The sequence below is a fragment of the Dermacentor variabilis genome, chromosome 8, assembly GCF_050947875.1.
Source record: "Dermacentor variabilis isolate Ectoservices chromosome 8, ASM5094787v1, whole genome shotgun sequence".
In the NCBI taxonomy this organism is placed as follows: domain Eukaryota; kingdom Metazoa; phylum Arthropoda; class Arachnida; order Ixodida; family Ixodidae; genus Dermacentor; species Dermacentor variabilis.
In genome coordinates, this window is record NC_134575.1 from 69,888,524 (window position 1) to 69,903,339 (window position 14,816).

A 14,816-nucleotide genomic window follows, 5' to 3' on the forward strand; every position below is an offset into this window, starting at 1 on the left:
TACGTGAAGGCACAAAGTATACAAATTCATTCATTTCGAGCTGCTATAAATGGGTCTGAAGCGTTATCGTTTCTCAATACTATAAGGGAATAGATCCCTACGAAACGACATGGCCTTTTGGGGTAGTCACAATTTTCTTTTCTTGAGAGGCATATAAAAATGGCACCTATAGAGCAGCTTAAATAATTGTAACCTCGGCAAGGGTAAATAACAAGAAAGCAAAGTACCCGAAGTTTCAACGCTGCACTATAGGCGGCACCGCTACGTTGCATTCTTTTCTTTTCAGTTTTCACGCGACGCATGTTGAAAGCTTATCCTACCTTACTTATTAAATTTTACACGCTAAACGTGCAGGCTATCGTAATGAATTTACTACGATAGCGAAAACTCCTTGGCTGGAACAAACAACGTCGTCAATTTGTTTTCGAATGTTTCATGGAAGTCAAATTGTATCCCTTCTCTTGTGGAAAATCTTTTTGGGGCACAGCAATCAATAAATGCTCACTATGCTGCGGAACCTGTATCCTTACTGCCCCTATATTAACCCTTGCTTTGAACAGTATATAACTATGCAATTAGGTAGCATTTTTAGCTTGCTATAGTGGCACAGTGACACCGCACGCTCCTGCACGACCTTGTAAAACTCGTGTAACAATTCGAAAAGCCGGAAAACAGCCTGTTCTCATGTAGCTGCAACATTAGAAGACACATTAGGGAGAAGTAAATCAAAGCTCTGTGGCAAAGTCAGCCAGTTGCATTCCTTCCAGTGAATGTTTGCATCTTTTAAGTATAAACGATTCTTGCGAGTCTACAGCTAATGAAGTGTGCAGAAACATGCATGCCTTACATATTGCTAATAACAGTTTTTAATAAGCTTGAGATCACATTTACTATGTGTAAACCCACATAACAATGTAGTATGCAATTACTACCCTCATAAATAATGAAGTATCATGATACCTGCAAGAACATTTAACCCTGAAATGTTTAACGTAATCTGCATTTAAACTATAAACAATATGCAGTTGCTTCAATAGAGGGGTGCAAACATCTATTTTTCAATGACACATTCATTTATTACAATTTTTACCTACATAGAGGAAAGAAACACCACAACTCTCTTGTCAACGAAACTGTTCTTCAATTTATTTACCAGTCACTTTGCTATGGCATTCTGCTGCTAACAAAGGTGAGGGGTTGGATTGGCACCCGTGACAGTATATTCAATGGGATTAGCAGGTAAAAGCTCTTGCACTTAGATTTAGTTCATCACCATATATTTAACGCTTAAAATTCCTATATTTATTGCATAATGGGGCATGCAAATGGAAAATCTGACAAGTAATACAAACACCAACCGAAAGCACAGGGCACAACTAAAGAACTAGTATCTTTTCTGATACTTTTACTGTTGAAAACATTCACTGCGTCCTAATGTACTCTTCAACAGCACTGCACAAATAAGCATGATCAGTCATAAGTACTCTATCAGGTAGTTGATCTAACAGATGTTTCAATTTTAAAAGACCTAGGGGTTCGTACAAAATCATGAACGCAGAAGAAGGAAAACGTTTTTCAGGAGTTGTACCTTCTGGCAGACATAAGTGGGCCATAAGCAGCAGAGACATTATTAGAGGGCACTGCGTAATACCGCTTATGAAAGAAGGAAGAGAGCGAAGAGGCTTTTAATAGTTTACCTTGTCCTACTTTAATAGGGGGAATGACGAGCAAGGCAATTGGTAATAGAGCATTTAAGTTCAACCGTAACTTTTTGAAAAAGAGAACATTTCACGTGAGAGTTGGAGGCACACGCACAACAAATAGACTGGAATTCTGCAAGTACTACAACACATGGTGTACTGCAATATATGGGAAAGCTATGTTGTACAGAAATGAAGAATGATGCAACAAGCTCTCGACAAATTGCAGACTTTCTTAGCCAGTCTGGTCTCTCACTTCCTGATGTAAGATTACATCGACGTCTGAAATAAGACTAGAATCAAGACCTACCCAAGATTGTACGTTATTCTTCATGTGGATCGACAACTATGCCCGCAAGTCAGAATTGACGCATTCCTGCGAAGTCTATAAAGTCTAAAACTCCTTCGAAAATATACACTACACGTTTTTCAGCTTACATGCCAGTTCCCCCTATATATCTCTAAAGAAAACTGACCCCTATGGTTTCTTTGGCAGCTCTCATTCATCAAATACCACAAAAAAGCTACATCATATTATACATGCTCGTCGACCATTCTGTACTCGGTATAAACTTACACGATGTTCTACCAGTTACTTATGCCATCGTAGCACAATCGCCGAAGTTCTTTATACAGCATGGCCGTTAAAATACGTAAATAAAAATAAAATGCACTCACTTCTTATCCCATTGTTCTGTTGTCTGTAAAAACAATAAAATCATAATTAGGAAGGCCCCCATTTTTCTGTGATTCCATCTTTGCTTTCATGCAACATAGGAAGGAATTTCGCCCGAAGAATGAACAATAAAAATGCGTTTACTCTTAAACTGTAAAAAATTTCTGTCATTATACAGAGGATTTCTGTCATTACAGATTGGAATTGCCGGTAAAAATATGGAAAGTATCCCGTATATTTTAAATATGGCAAAAGCTTCCATAATGTACGAAATTTCTCCCCGTTTTAGTTTTGACGGATATATCACTGTAATAATACAGTGGCTACACTGTTCTGCATGAAACGGACCGAATTTTGTATATTTCTAATGCGAACATCTGTATTTTTGCGAGGAAAACTATACACGCTGTCTGCATGAGCAGTTCCACTCACGAAGTTTCATCTAACAATATTTCATTGAACACGCGAACTGTACGCAGTATAAAAATACGTGCAAAACGCGTGAGCTAGCCTTCTACGAAAAGCTGCAATAATAGATGTTATTGTTAATTTTATTCAGTGACACTATAAAAATTTCCGTCATTATACGGAGGATCTCCGTCATTATATGGAGAAATTGGACGCAAAAAATGCGGAAAGTGTGCCGCATTTCAAAAATACGGTAAAATTTCCGGTAAAATATGGACAGTGCTCCTTGTTTTAAGATTTACGGGCATTTCACTGTAATAATACACTGCCTACATTGTTCTGCACGAAACAGACAGAATTCCCTATTTTTGTTAGGCGAACATCCGTATTTATGCGAGGAAAACTATACAGGCTGCACATCTCAATGAACCCTTGTACTCATAAAGTTTAATCTAACAATAGTTTATTGAACACGCGAACTGTACGCATTATGAAGATACGCAGAAAATATTAGAGCTAGCCTTTTACCAAACGATGCAATAACAGATCGTATAAATATATATACGCATCCTCTATGCCGGTCGAACTTTGCCGTGCATACGGGCCTTGTATAACGGTGTTCTGTGCGCAAATATATGCGTGTATTTGCAGTGTTCTCATACGAAGCGCTTCGCAGTTAATAGTATAACATATATGTTTAAGAGAACGAATAGCCGTGGCATACGTGCCAATGCAAACAAACTTGCGGCATTCAGGTGCTGGTGCACTGGGAATGATATTGGTGCTCTACGCCAAAAATTGTGTGCACTATAAATCAGTACTGAAACGGAGGGAGTGATAAAAAGACCGTAACTGCGTCTAGATTTCGAAACAATTGGTGTTGAAGGGAAGGAACTGGCGTCCTATGTATCCAAGTATGTATCCAAATTTTCGAATGCGGGATGCAATTAACCCAACAGGGTAAGCGCATTACTCAACTATAATGTAGTTGGATTAACTCATTCCCACAATATTTCCAAAGTATCTCCTACCTTTCAATAGCTGGATTTTCATTGACAGAGAATGATTACGCATAATCTTCACTGTTCATGCGTTGTTAATTCTTGCGGTAAGATCTAATCTGATCTGATCTAATCTAATCTGATCTAATCTGATAGTGTTTTCCTCTCTCATCCCGCTATGTTTGTTTACTATCCTTCTCATTAGCCTCATGATTTACGCTACAGATCCCTCCAGTCTTCTGAGGGTTTCTACGTTGTTGCCTTTGGCTTCAATGAACGAGACAGCGGAAGAAGTAGCCATAGCGCTCGCAGTAGCTCAGAATAACGCAACCGTTATAGTCAGCGACTCTCAGAAGGCAATAAGAAACTTTGCCAACGGCCGAATCTCCCCGGAGGCACTACGCAATCTTCTTGTAGGAGGCCAAAATTGCAAAAAAAGGTATACATCACATGGAAAGCCGCTCACACCCTCACGAAGGACGGCAACAACGAGGCGGCACACGACGCGGCTCGAGGGCTTACGGACTGAGCCCCAGTCGTAAGTGGTGCCCCGACACCCTCCGGACGTGATGGTGCGGTATATGAGTGGGAATGGGAGGACAGAATGACCACATATAATGACATCACGAAAGACTATAGGTTACAGAGGGGCATATTTCCGCGACCTCATGCAAAATGGACAAAAAATCAGTCTGTCGCATGGCGGCAGTTACAAACAAGGACCTGTCCGAATCCTGCGCTCTCGCACATCATATATCCGGATATATATCAAACGCACAAATGTAACACATGTGAATCCAGAGCCACTCTGGAGGATATGGGAATTCGAAGGCATATATAACAATAAACAGAACGCGGCCTCTAGTGGCAGCATTCGCACGCGCTGGTAAGCCGCGCTGCTCAGCCCTGCCCTAGAAGATCAACTATGGGACATCCAGCGGGCCGAGGATGCCGCCAGGACCCACGACCTCCTGGCTGTCACCTAGCCGGGGCTTTTGGCCCTCCCCACCAACTCGCAGGGCACGCAATAAAGTTTTTCCTCCTCCTCCTCCTCCTCCTCCTCCTCCTCCTGGCTGCTCTGCTGTGCGTTTCCTTGGTGTAATTGCATGCGGTGCCACAAGACGTTTTGCTTCGAATGATGTTTGGACATTCAACGCATTCGTGTCAGTAAGCAAGCTGTAAATGTTGCATCATTTGCCAAACAAAAATTTGAACAAACAAGAGAAGCGAATGCAACCATCATATACTGTATGTTAAAAATAATTCAGTTGTATTACTAAAGCAGAGAATAGATATGGATGGAAATGAGATTGTATTGATAATTAGCAGGAACTAAGTAACTTATCATTACCAATTATTAATCTTCTTTTACAGAAAGACTATTTGCTGTTGTCCTGCGTTCTGGAGCTGCGAATAGGTCCGCTGCCTGCAATGTGGGTCGATCTGTCGCAAGCTATCACATGATTGTTGCTTTCAAAGTGAAGAAGAAGAAACTTTATTAGAATAGTCCGGCAGTTTTTGCTGTGGTGGCCTCAGGTGGTGGCTCGAAGTCCTTGGTCTCCGGCGTCATCTTCGGCTTGCCGGACGGCCGAGGGCTGGTCTGCCAGGTCTGAAGTTTCAAAAGCCGCCTCCCAGCGGCGGAGACGCCTACGGACGCCACCGATTATAATGGTTCTAGGCGTTGTTGTAGGACTCGCTCTATCGCTCGCTCGAGCTCGTTCCCACCGCCGCCGCTGACGGCTGGTCCTCCAGGGCGGCCCGCCCGAGCGCCTCCGCCTCCTGGAGAAACGGCGACAGCCGCTCAGCTCACCTGTTGCCCAGTACTCCTGTGACCTTGTTGTTGCTGCCACCGCTGCTGCTACTTACTTTTTTGGTTGATGTGGCCCACAGCTGCGGTGACCGGACCGCCGCCACCGAGCGTCATCGACGTGCTTCGTGGCCTCTGTGCCCGGTTGCGAGAGCGCGATCGGGGTCAGGCTTTTCCCGCGCCGCCCTTCCCGCCGCGGCTAGTCGAGCGTCCTCTTCGGTTGTCGGTGACTGATTGACGGTCTACCTCTGGAAAATTGAGGTAGTAGCCTCCATTACAGTCGCTGCTGCCGTTGCAACTACTGCCGTATGTTGTGGCTGCTTCTTCCTCTTCTTGTCTTTTTCGCTCTAGTTGGCGACGCTTGACTATGTATGCGGTCTTGTACCTCGCCTTGCACCTGCGGTCTCCCTTGAAGTGTCCCTTGCCACACAGTCGACACCGTGGCTCGCATCGATAGGCAGGCGACGGATTGTTGCGTCCGAATCCACGGCAAATCTTGTCGATGGGACTGGGGCACACGTCGGCGCGGTGTCCCAGCCTTCCGCACTCGTGGGACACGTCAATCTGCTTCCTGTAAAGGGAGCATCTGACGAGCATAAGGCCGTAATATACGTATCTCGGTACGTGGAATCCGTCGAACAAAACGTTTATGTTGTGCGTGTTGGTCATGCGTTTCGCATGCAGCATTCCGGGGTTGCGCTGCGTCACTATATTAGCGATGATGTCTGCCGGGCTCTCGCTCTTGGAAATGTTCCTAATCAGGCCCTTGGAAGTGTTCTCCGGGGCGGCCTGTAGGTGTTCGCCTGGAACTCTCGGTCACGGATGCAAAGCTTGCTAATGGCTCCGTAAGGTTTGCCTATGTCTGAAGATGGCATGCTGAGGACCACGACGTTCTGTTTAACGTTGAGGCAGATGCTATCTTTCCCGGCCGCTTCTCTGACTACACCCGCTGCGTTACGTATGCAGCAGTAAATGCGATCCGTTTCGTAATCGCGCACGTTGAAGCCGCCTCGGGGGCGTATGACGATCTTGTAATCGTGCGGCGGTAAATCTGGCATTCGGCTTGTCATGGCAATCTGCTGCACTTGACGGGCATACTTCTTTTGGTACTGTGCTGTGGTGATTCCCGTAGTCGACGTGGCTACCGTCCGTCTCTGCATGTGCACCTGCTGGTTATGTGTTGACTCGGTCGCACCGTCGGCCTGTTTCTTCCTCTTGACATCGCACCACCCCGCTTCCTCGCCGAAATCTTCTGGCCTAATCTCTGTTCCTTCTACCTGGACAACTTCCATTTAACGTCAGGAAAGACCTGGCACTTTGCCGTGGGAGAGTGGGAGCTCGAATGAGGTCTGGCGACACGGTAGGCTTGTTATGCCCCGCCTTCGCGGCGGCCGGGCAATAGCGGCCTACGTGGAGATAAGCTTAGCTTGCCCCCCCCCCCCCCCCCACACATTGCCTGGCGGTACAAAAGGCGCTGCTTATCGGCCAGAAAACGGGCCACCTGGCGAAACTTGGTGTCGGGGGAGTTCAGACGAGTCCGCCGATTGCTGGTAAGAAGAATTACCACGTGAAGCTCGATAATCCGCCAAAAACACAGGAAAATAGAGGAGCCGACACGAAGCACGCCTGCACTCCCTTTCAAAGTGAGAGGATTTTTCTCTCTCAGCATTTTGCTACCTGAATCATGGCCATCTACTTAGCTGTGTAGGGGATCCCTGTTAGTATCATTGGAGTACTGGTGGGCAAGCACCCCTTCGTTATTGCAACACACATGACAGAGTGCAGCTGTTACAGTATTGTAAAGGTGTAAATATATAAGCCAAATTGGGTTTTCTGAGTTATTATGTTAATATATTGATGTCATTGGATTGTGGTCTAGCATACAAATTGCTAAACAAGGAGAAGTCATTTTATTTGCGCTGGTAAATTGTGAGGCAAATTAGGTTAGCTGTTGCGCATGAAAAAGAACATTTGTAGATCTGTTCTACACTGTTGCAGTCCTGAATAGCTTTAGAGTTAAGTGATACGACTATAATTTCTTTGTAAATCATTCAGCAAGATTCTGCATTGTAGGAGGCTACCATAAACAGGGGTCTATTTGAAGTGAAGTTCAAATGAGGTGTTCTTCTTAGGGTGACTGTGAAATTTGTGTTAGGTTGTACTGTTGTATGAGGCGGCCATAGGTGGGAAAATTTATTTCTTTTGGACAATGGCAGAAGTGCATGGGTAATACTTCTATACAAAGAAATTACTTTACCATTGTTTAACCATGTGGTGCCCCGCGTACTAAAATTCACAGGGATCTCATTGAATAATGTCAACTTTTGTTGTAACATTAAGACAACGGCTTTTATAATGTGATAGATCACGTTATTGTGTACCATCATAGTGCGGTATTTGCACTAAATGGATATGACTTTGTCTATGAAACTCTGCACACCAGTGCATCATGAAAATTTATCTAGTGAAACATGTCATGCTGCTTACCAATTTGCATGAATATAATACAAGATGTTTTTCAATAGTTTCGGCCTCAGAAGGCATTATATTCTTGTTCGTCACAAGACTCTAATGCAATTTTCTCTCTGTATACTTTCTGGCACTTAAAACTGCAGTGAGCTAAACCACTGGGCAGCAATACTGGAATAGCTACCGCATGGGGAGCCTTGTTCAAACAGGCGAGGAAGCAGGGCTTTGCGTTGTTTGAATGTGTCGCAGGCACTTCTGACGTAGTGCCTGACCAATAACCTTGGTGGCATGAAAGCGCCGCCAAGTTGAGTGTTGTAATGAACCACTTGCGCAGCAGCAAATGTTTGCATGTTTTGAATAGTATTTCAATAGTTCAGTGGAAAACTGATACACATGTACAAATGTTTATAGTGAAAAATGTAAGCCATCATGCGTTGCTAGGGTTGAGGCACGTCATACGACGCGTGATACCTGGCAAATTCCTCAATAGGCTCGCTCCTTACATGCCATAATAGGTTAACTGCGATGCGAAAGTGGCTCGCTGGGATATTAGGCGCCGCAGGCATGAATAAATGATCGATTGTAAACCGGCAAAATCATTCATTTCCTTCAGGGAAGAAAAAAGTCTGAGTTTCGCCAAAAAGTCGAAGCAACAATTACGACATAAAATTACTGGGAAGCAATGCAAAGTAAGGATAGCAGATGTATTGATCGTAAAAACTTGCAAACATTGGCATACTAAATAAACTAACACGCGTTATTGCAGCGTCCAAAGCCTAACGTGAATACATCCCACTCCACGACCGCGATAGCTCGCTGTGGAGAGGTTGGCATGAGGAACTGCGACAGCAGCAGCGAGCGAAGCAGTTACCTTCTTGCTGATTGTCGCTTCAACGCATACTCAACGGCGACAAACGAGCACGCACAAAAGTGTGAGTCGTCGGTGCACCAGGCCTTCGCCTCTAACGCAGATCGCTTTTGGGACAAGCTCCGAGCTACCGCCCGCGGCTGTTCACTTGGCAGTGGCTGCCGAAGCACAACACCGCCCATTCCCTCCCTCCGCTATGCTCGGTGGCCTGCGCGCGATGGATGATGGCGCGCTTCCTCGCCGCTTTCCTCCCTTGCGTTCGCGAGATTAAACCGCGATGCTCAGTTACCCTCACACGCTTTCATTCGCACACGCACCATATGGTGGGCGGTGACAGTGCTATCTTCCTTGGAGTTTATGGGGAACATCACGCCGATGCGATGTGCCTGGAGTGTCTATGGAATTGATATTGCAATAAACTGCAGCTTACTCAACATATTGTTTTCACCAAAACAGTTTGATAACTAAATGATATCAACCTAGCACATGTATATTCGAAATATTTCATTTATTAACAGAGTATTTATGATATTGGGGGGGGGGGACATTGCTTTCGACCAATGCACTTGTCAATAGCCAAATACCTACATCACTGTAGCATGGACATATATAGTGACCTTGAGTTCACGTGACCTTTAGTATGCGTTATTTAGTCCTTTATTTCAGGCATTTACGAGGAACCTTTAGCTAGGGTACTCCTATTTAAACAGACGTAAAAAGTGAATTCGTTTCTTGCGAAGCGTATTCTTGCTAGCATTGAGAGCGCTATTTTCAGCTACTAGCGTAGCCTTTTCATGCTTCATTTTTTCGACCAGATTGTTGAGTAAATCTTCACTGGTCACCAAATTATTCATTTGATTTTTTTTTCATTTCAACAACGTGTAATCCTGTACTGCTAATATTTAGTAAGAATTTTTCATAGGCATCATCAAAAAACTAGAAAGTCAAATCTTTATGCTTGGATTCAAGTTTCTCCATTCGTTTCGCGGGTCATGCACGTGAGCGCATTGCGCTCTGGACAACAGATCAAGGTTTAAGCTGTACAAGAAAAAGAAGTTGAAGTAAAATAGTAGAATAAATTTAGTGGGTTCTTGCGCAGATAAATTTGCTCCGCCGCAGATGCGGTAATACAGGCAATATTACTAAAGGTATTGAGCTTATGACAAACACGCAGATGTTAAGTAGCTTGGTTATTGCGTGTGCTTGATGTCGGAACCATTGCCGGAATGGGAACCCGCTGTCGTCGTGGTTGTTTATGTACACATCGTGTAAACTATGCGCAGGCGCAGCAGTGCCTCCGGTTGGCCAGGTAAGATGACTTGGCCGAAGTAGTGGCACAGATATGCTGGCTTTAATCTTGGTCCGTTCTCAGGAAAGGGTCCCGGCCGACTGTACCTGATTGAGAGAAACCGAGACTACAGAAAACCATAGGTGTGACCAATGCTGCTCCCCTGTAGATGCAAAGTAGCTTGGTTATTGCGTGTTCTTGATGTCGCAACCGCTGCCAGAAGGGGCACCCGCTGTCGTCGTGGTTGTTTATGTACACCTCATGTAAGCTAGGCGCTGGTGCAGCAGTGCCTCCGGTTGGCCAGGTAAGATGACTTGGCCCAAGTACAGGCCCAGGTATGCTGATCGTATCTTGGCGCGTTCTGAGCAAATGGACCAGGCACGTGGTACGGCAGCAGTGGCTGCTTCCTAGGCACAAGCTGAACCATTTCTTCTGTGTTTTGAAGTTTCACCGAGCAGCTGGATATACTGCAGATTCTCTTACACGTGCGCTTGTCATCGAGCGTCCAAAAGGAGGCAAGCACAATCTACGAAAACAACTCGAGGCGACTGGTCCGAGTCCACATGATTCTGAGACCATCTGGCCATCTGGACATATAAAGCCAGCCGCCTTACGGGGGATCGCACACGGAACCAGTGGTGGCTTCTTAGGCACAAGCTGAACCATTTCTTCTGTGTTTTGCAGTTTCACGGATCAGGTAATAATACTGCAAATCCTATTACGTGTGGCATTGTCATCGACCGCCCGAAAGGAGGCAAGCGAAAGGTACGAGAACACCTCGATGGGACTGGCTCCGGGACCACGTGATTCGGAGATCACCTAGCCATCTGGACATATAAAGACTGCCACCTTACCGGGGATCACATACGACAGCAGTAGCGGCTTCCCAGGCACAAGCTGAACCATTTCTTCTGTCTTTTGCAGGTTAGTGGTGCACCCATCGCATCTCAGAATATTAGTTGGAGTTTTAGATAGCTGGCACTGCTACCCGATCTTGAGTGTACGTGGTCTTTGTGTTCGACTAGTGTGTAATATGAACAAGGAAGTTTCAAGAATGCTGCATGATTCCAAAGAATAAGTGATAAATGAGTGGAAACAAATGAAAAAAGCGCTAGAGCGAAGCATCCGATCCGAAGATAGAAGCTTGCGCACTGAAATTGATGAAATGAAGAAAAGCACGCATTTCTTTAGCAAGAGCATTGATGATACAAATTAAAAATTTGTTGCAACGTTACGTGAAAATAATGAACTGAAGCAAGAAAATGAACTAATACAACATAAAGTTTCTACGCTGGAGAAGAACTTGGCAGATTGCCACTCGGGCCTCTTGCAGTCCGAGCAGTACTCGCGTAATAGAAATCTTGAAATTAAAGGAATAGTCGAGAAACCAAACGAAAATGTGGTTGAAGTGCTAAAGAAAATTGGTTAGGTGGTTGGCGAGCCTATAGCACGCGAGGACATTGATGTTTGTCACAGAGTGCGTACAGAAAAGGAAAAAGTAGACAAATATAATTGTTCAGTTCCAACGCCGTGACAAGCGAGACGAAGTGCTTCAGAAGGCACGCAAGAAAAAGCTAACAATTGCATCCTTCGGCTTGCCCAGTAAATATCCAGTGTTTGTAAATGAACACCTTTGTCCCGAAGTGAAGAAAATATTAGCGATGGCAGTAGCACCCGACGTGGAACGCAGCTGGAAATTTGTGTGGACGAATTAAGAATGGCATTATTCATGCACGTTGCACGCAGACTTCACCTTTCGGTCGCATCAGGCGTGAAAGAAACCTGAGCAAAATCACAAGCGTTTAACAGAAACTTTAACACATTCGTACCTAAAGTAGAGATGGCGCCTTCAGGCTGTGTTATTCATGAGAAAATTATTAAGAGACACAAAATTAGCAGCGCAGCATAGCTGCTAACATTCATGCATCTAAAGGCAATGCCACAGTTGAAAAAAAGGATGAAGTCACTTTGCTAATCGAATCATGTAAGCTAAACTTTGACGTATTGATGTTTACTAAAACCTGGTACAATAATGACTGGGAACATTATGCACTTCAAGGATATGAGCATTTCTTCGTGAACCGCAAGGCAAGCACAGGTGGCGGCGTTGCAATTCTAACTTCTCTAACAGGGTATGATATTCTTAGAGAAAATATAGCACAGTTACAGAAAATTATGAAGTCTTATGCATAAAGAAAGAAAAGACGGTATTTGCGGTTTTCTATCGACCCCTTAATGCCAGTCGCTCTCCTTTTTTGAGGTTTTAGATAACCTTCTGTCATACGTGAATGATAACGGTTATCTACTTACATTGGACGGGTATTTCAACATTGGCATGATGACTAATTCAGCACCTACTCCGTAGTTTGTATCTATCCTAGAGTGCAATGACTTCTGCAGCATCATCAGATCACCGACGCGTGTACCAGTCACTACATCATCAATACTAGATGCTTTCATAAAAAACTCGACTATCGATAGCACGAAATCGGGAGTCATAAGCTGTGACGTCAGCGATCATACGCCTATATATCTTTTTCTAGAACGTAAAGTCACCGCTAAAGTGCGTTCACCGAAAAGACAACGTAGCGTAAGATATCGGCTCAAACGCTTGATAAATGCAGAGAAGCCGTGCGCTAAATAAACTGGAACGATATTTTTGCCATTGAAGAGGCCAATGACTCATATGATAAATTTATGAGCAAACTTAAAACGCTGTACTTCAGATCGACTCCACTTGAAAACTATCGGAATCGAAGAAAGTCGCGCAAGCTGTGGATTTTGAAAGGACTCGTTAGGCAAATCAAAAAAGAAATAACCTTTATGTCTTATATCAAGTCGAAGGAGTTGTCAAAATGATAAATAATATAATATATAATATTTGGGGTTTTACGTGCCAAAACCACTTTCTGATTATGAGGCACGCCGTAGTGGAGGACTCCGGAAATTTTGACCTCCTGGGGTTCTTTAACGTGCGCCTAAATATAAGCACACGTGTGTTTTCGCATTTCGCCCCCATCGAAATGCGGCCGCCGTGGCCGGGATTTGTCAAAATGAAAAGAATATAAAGTTTAGGAATTGTCGGGCCCTTGGGCCCTCTCTGCAGCTCGCGCGGGGGAAGCCTTTGAAACGTGCGCCACAACGGCACTCGTTGCATGGAGCATGCGCACCGATCGCGGTATGGTAAGAACTCGCGCGGAGACTGCCGGGAAGGGAGCTGCCCGATAAGAAGGCAGCGAAGACGGCACTCGTGGCTTTTTTCCGGGGCACGGGCCTGGGGAGGCGCTGGTGGGGCGTGGCCGTCTAGGTTTCTTTCCGAGCGTGCTGCAGAGCAGGGGGAAAAGGGTTTCTGCATTGTGTCCGCGGAAAAAGTGCTCTTGTTGTTCGCTTTTGGAACTGTCTCTGCGTGCCTGGTTCGGTGCTGGCTTGCTTTCTGCGCTTTATGCATTCTGTTATCGACCGAAATATTGTGTTGGTTGATGGTTTGTAACGGCAGTTCTTTCTTCGCTCTCTTTGGCTTGTACATTTTCTTGCCTCGCTGTTTTGCTGCTTGCTTCTTTACTTTTGCTTTTTTGCTTCTTGCTTCTTTGACTGCGAGGCTGCGGTAATTGAGTGTTTCATTATATCGTAAATAAAAGTGGTTTTTGTTCTTTGCGCCACTGGTCCTCTGTCGTGCTGGTAGCGGCTCGCGGACCCCCTGAGCGAAGGCAAGGGGCCTTCATCTGGCGCCCAACGGGCTTTTTTTTCTCGTTTTTTTTTCTGTTTCTTCTGGAGTACGCTTCCGCACCGCAGGGACCACGAACACGGGAACAAGGGAACCGCCGCCATCTCGAGGCAGCTCGCAATCCCCCTAGGCCTACCTGTTTCGCTCTGACATCGGGTCCCACACCTCACGCATCTGTACCTAACGGCTCTGACCCACGTGAGCTCACTGAACGTTTTTGTTCTACCTCTCGCTCTCCTTGCACCCCGCTATTCCGCGCCATCCTGCCTCCTCAAAACCGCTTGACATTGCTTGACAATTCCGTCGGACCGCTTCGCTCGTCCAGTTTCAACACCAAATATTCACCGCCGGCATTTTAATGCACCTACGTTCGGGTAAAGTCAAGAAGGGCGCAGTTGTAAATCATACTCGCGAAAACACTAGTACGATGCCTGATAAAAAGGACCAGGGCGCGCCCGCACAAGGTATGCCCAGCATTATTGCCCAGCTGACCGCGCTGCTCGAGCATCAAACAAACATAACCCCAGCAGCCAGTTTCCGTATGCAGCTCGCTGTGCCTACATATGAAGGCCACACAGATAAGAAATCGGTGGCGGACTTCCTTCAGGAAATGGAAGATTACCGCAATGTGGAAGCCATTACGGATGACGCTCTTCTTCAGCGTGTTTTGCCCGTTGCCCTGACTGGGTCCGCCGCCCGCTGGCGTCGTCGCCAGCCATTCCAAAGTTACTCCGAGCAGAATTCCTCCCCCCTCCCGACTACGTTGTCAGCATGAAAGACGTGCTTCGCGCCCGTTGTCTGGCGGAGGAGGAAAGCCTCCAAGAATACATATGGTCCTTTCAGGAGCTTTACGAGCGCGCAGACCCTTCAGCACC

General features: G+C 45.4%; 1 protein-coding gene across 1 annotated transcript in view; it reads right to left on the reverse strand.

The window, feature by feature from the left end:
* LOC142591089 (japanin-like) overlaps positions 1-14,816 on the reverse strand; it is a 95,192-nt gene that overhangs the window by 53,042 nt on the left and 27,334 nt on the right. The window contains exon 4 of the mRNA XM_075703469.1: positions 2,379-2,401. Coding sequence (XP_075559584.1) covers positions 2,379-2,401 — 23 coding nt within the window. The remainder of the gene's footprint in view (positions 1-2,378; positions 2,402-14,816) is intronic.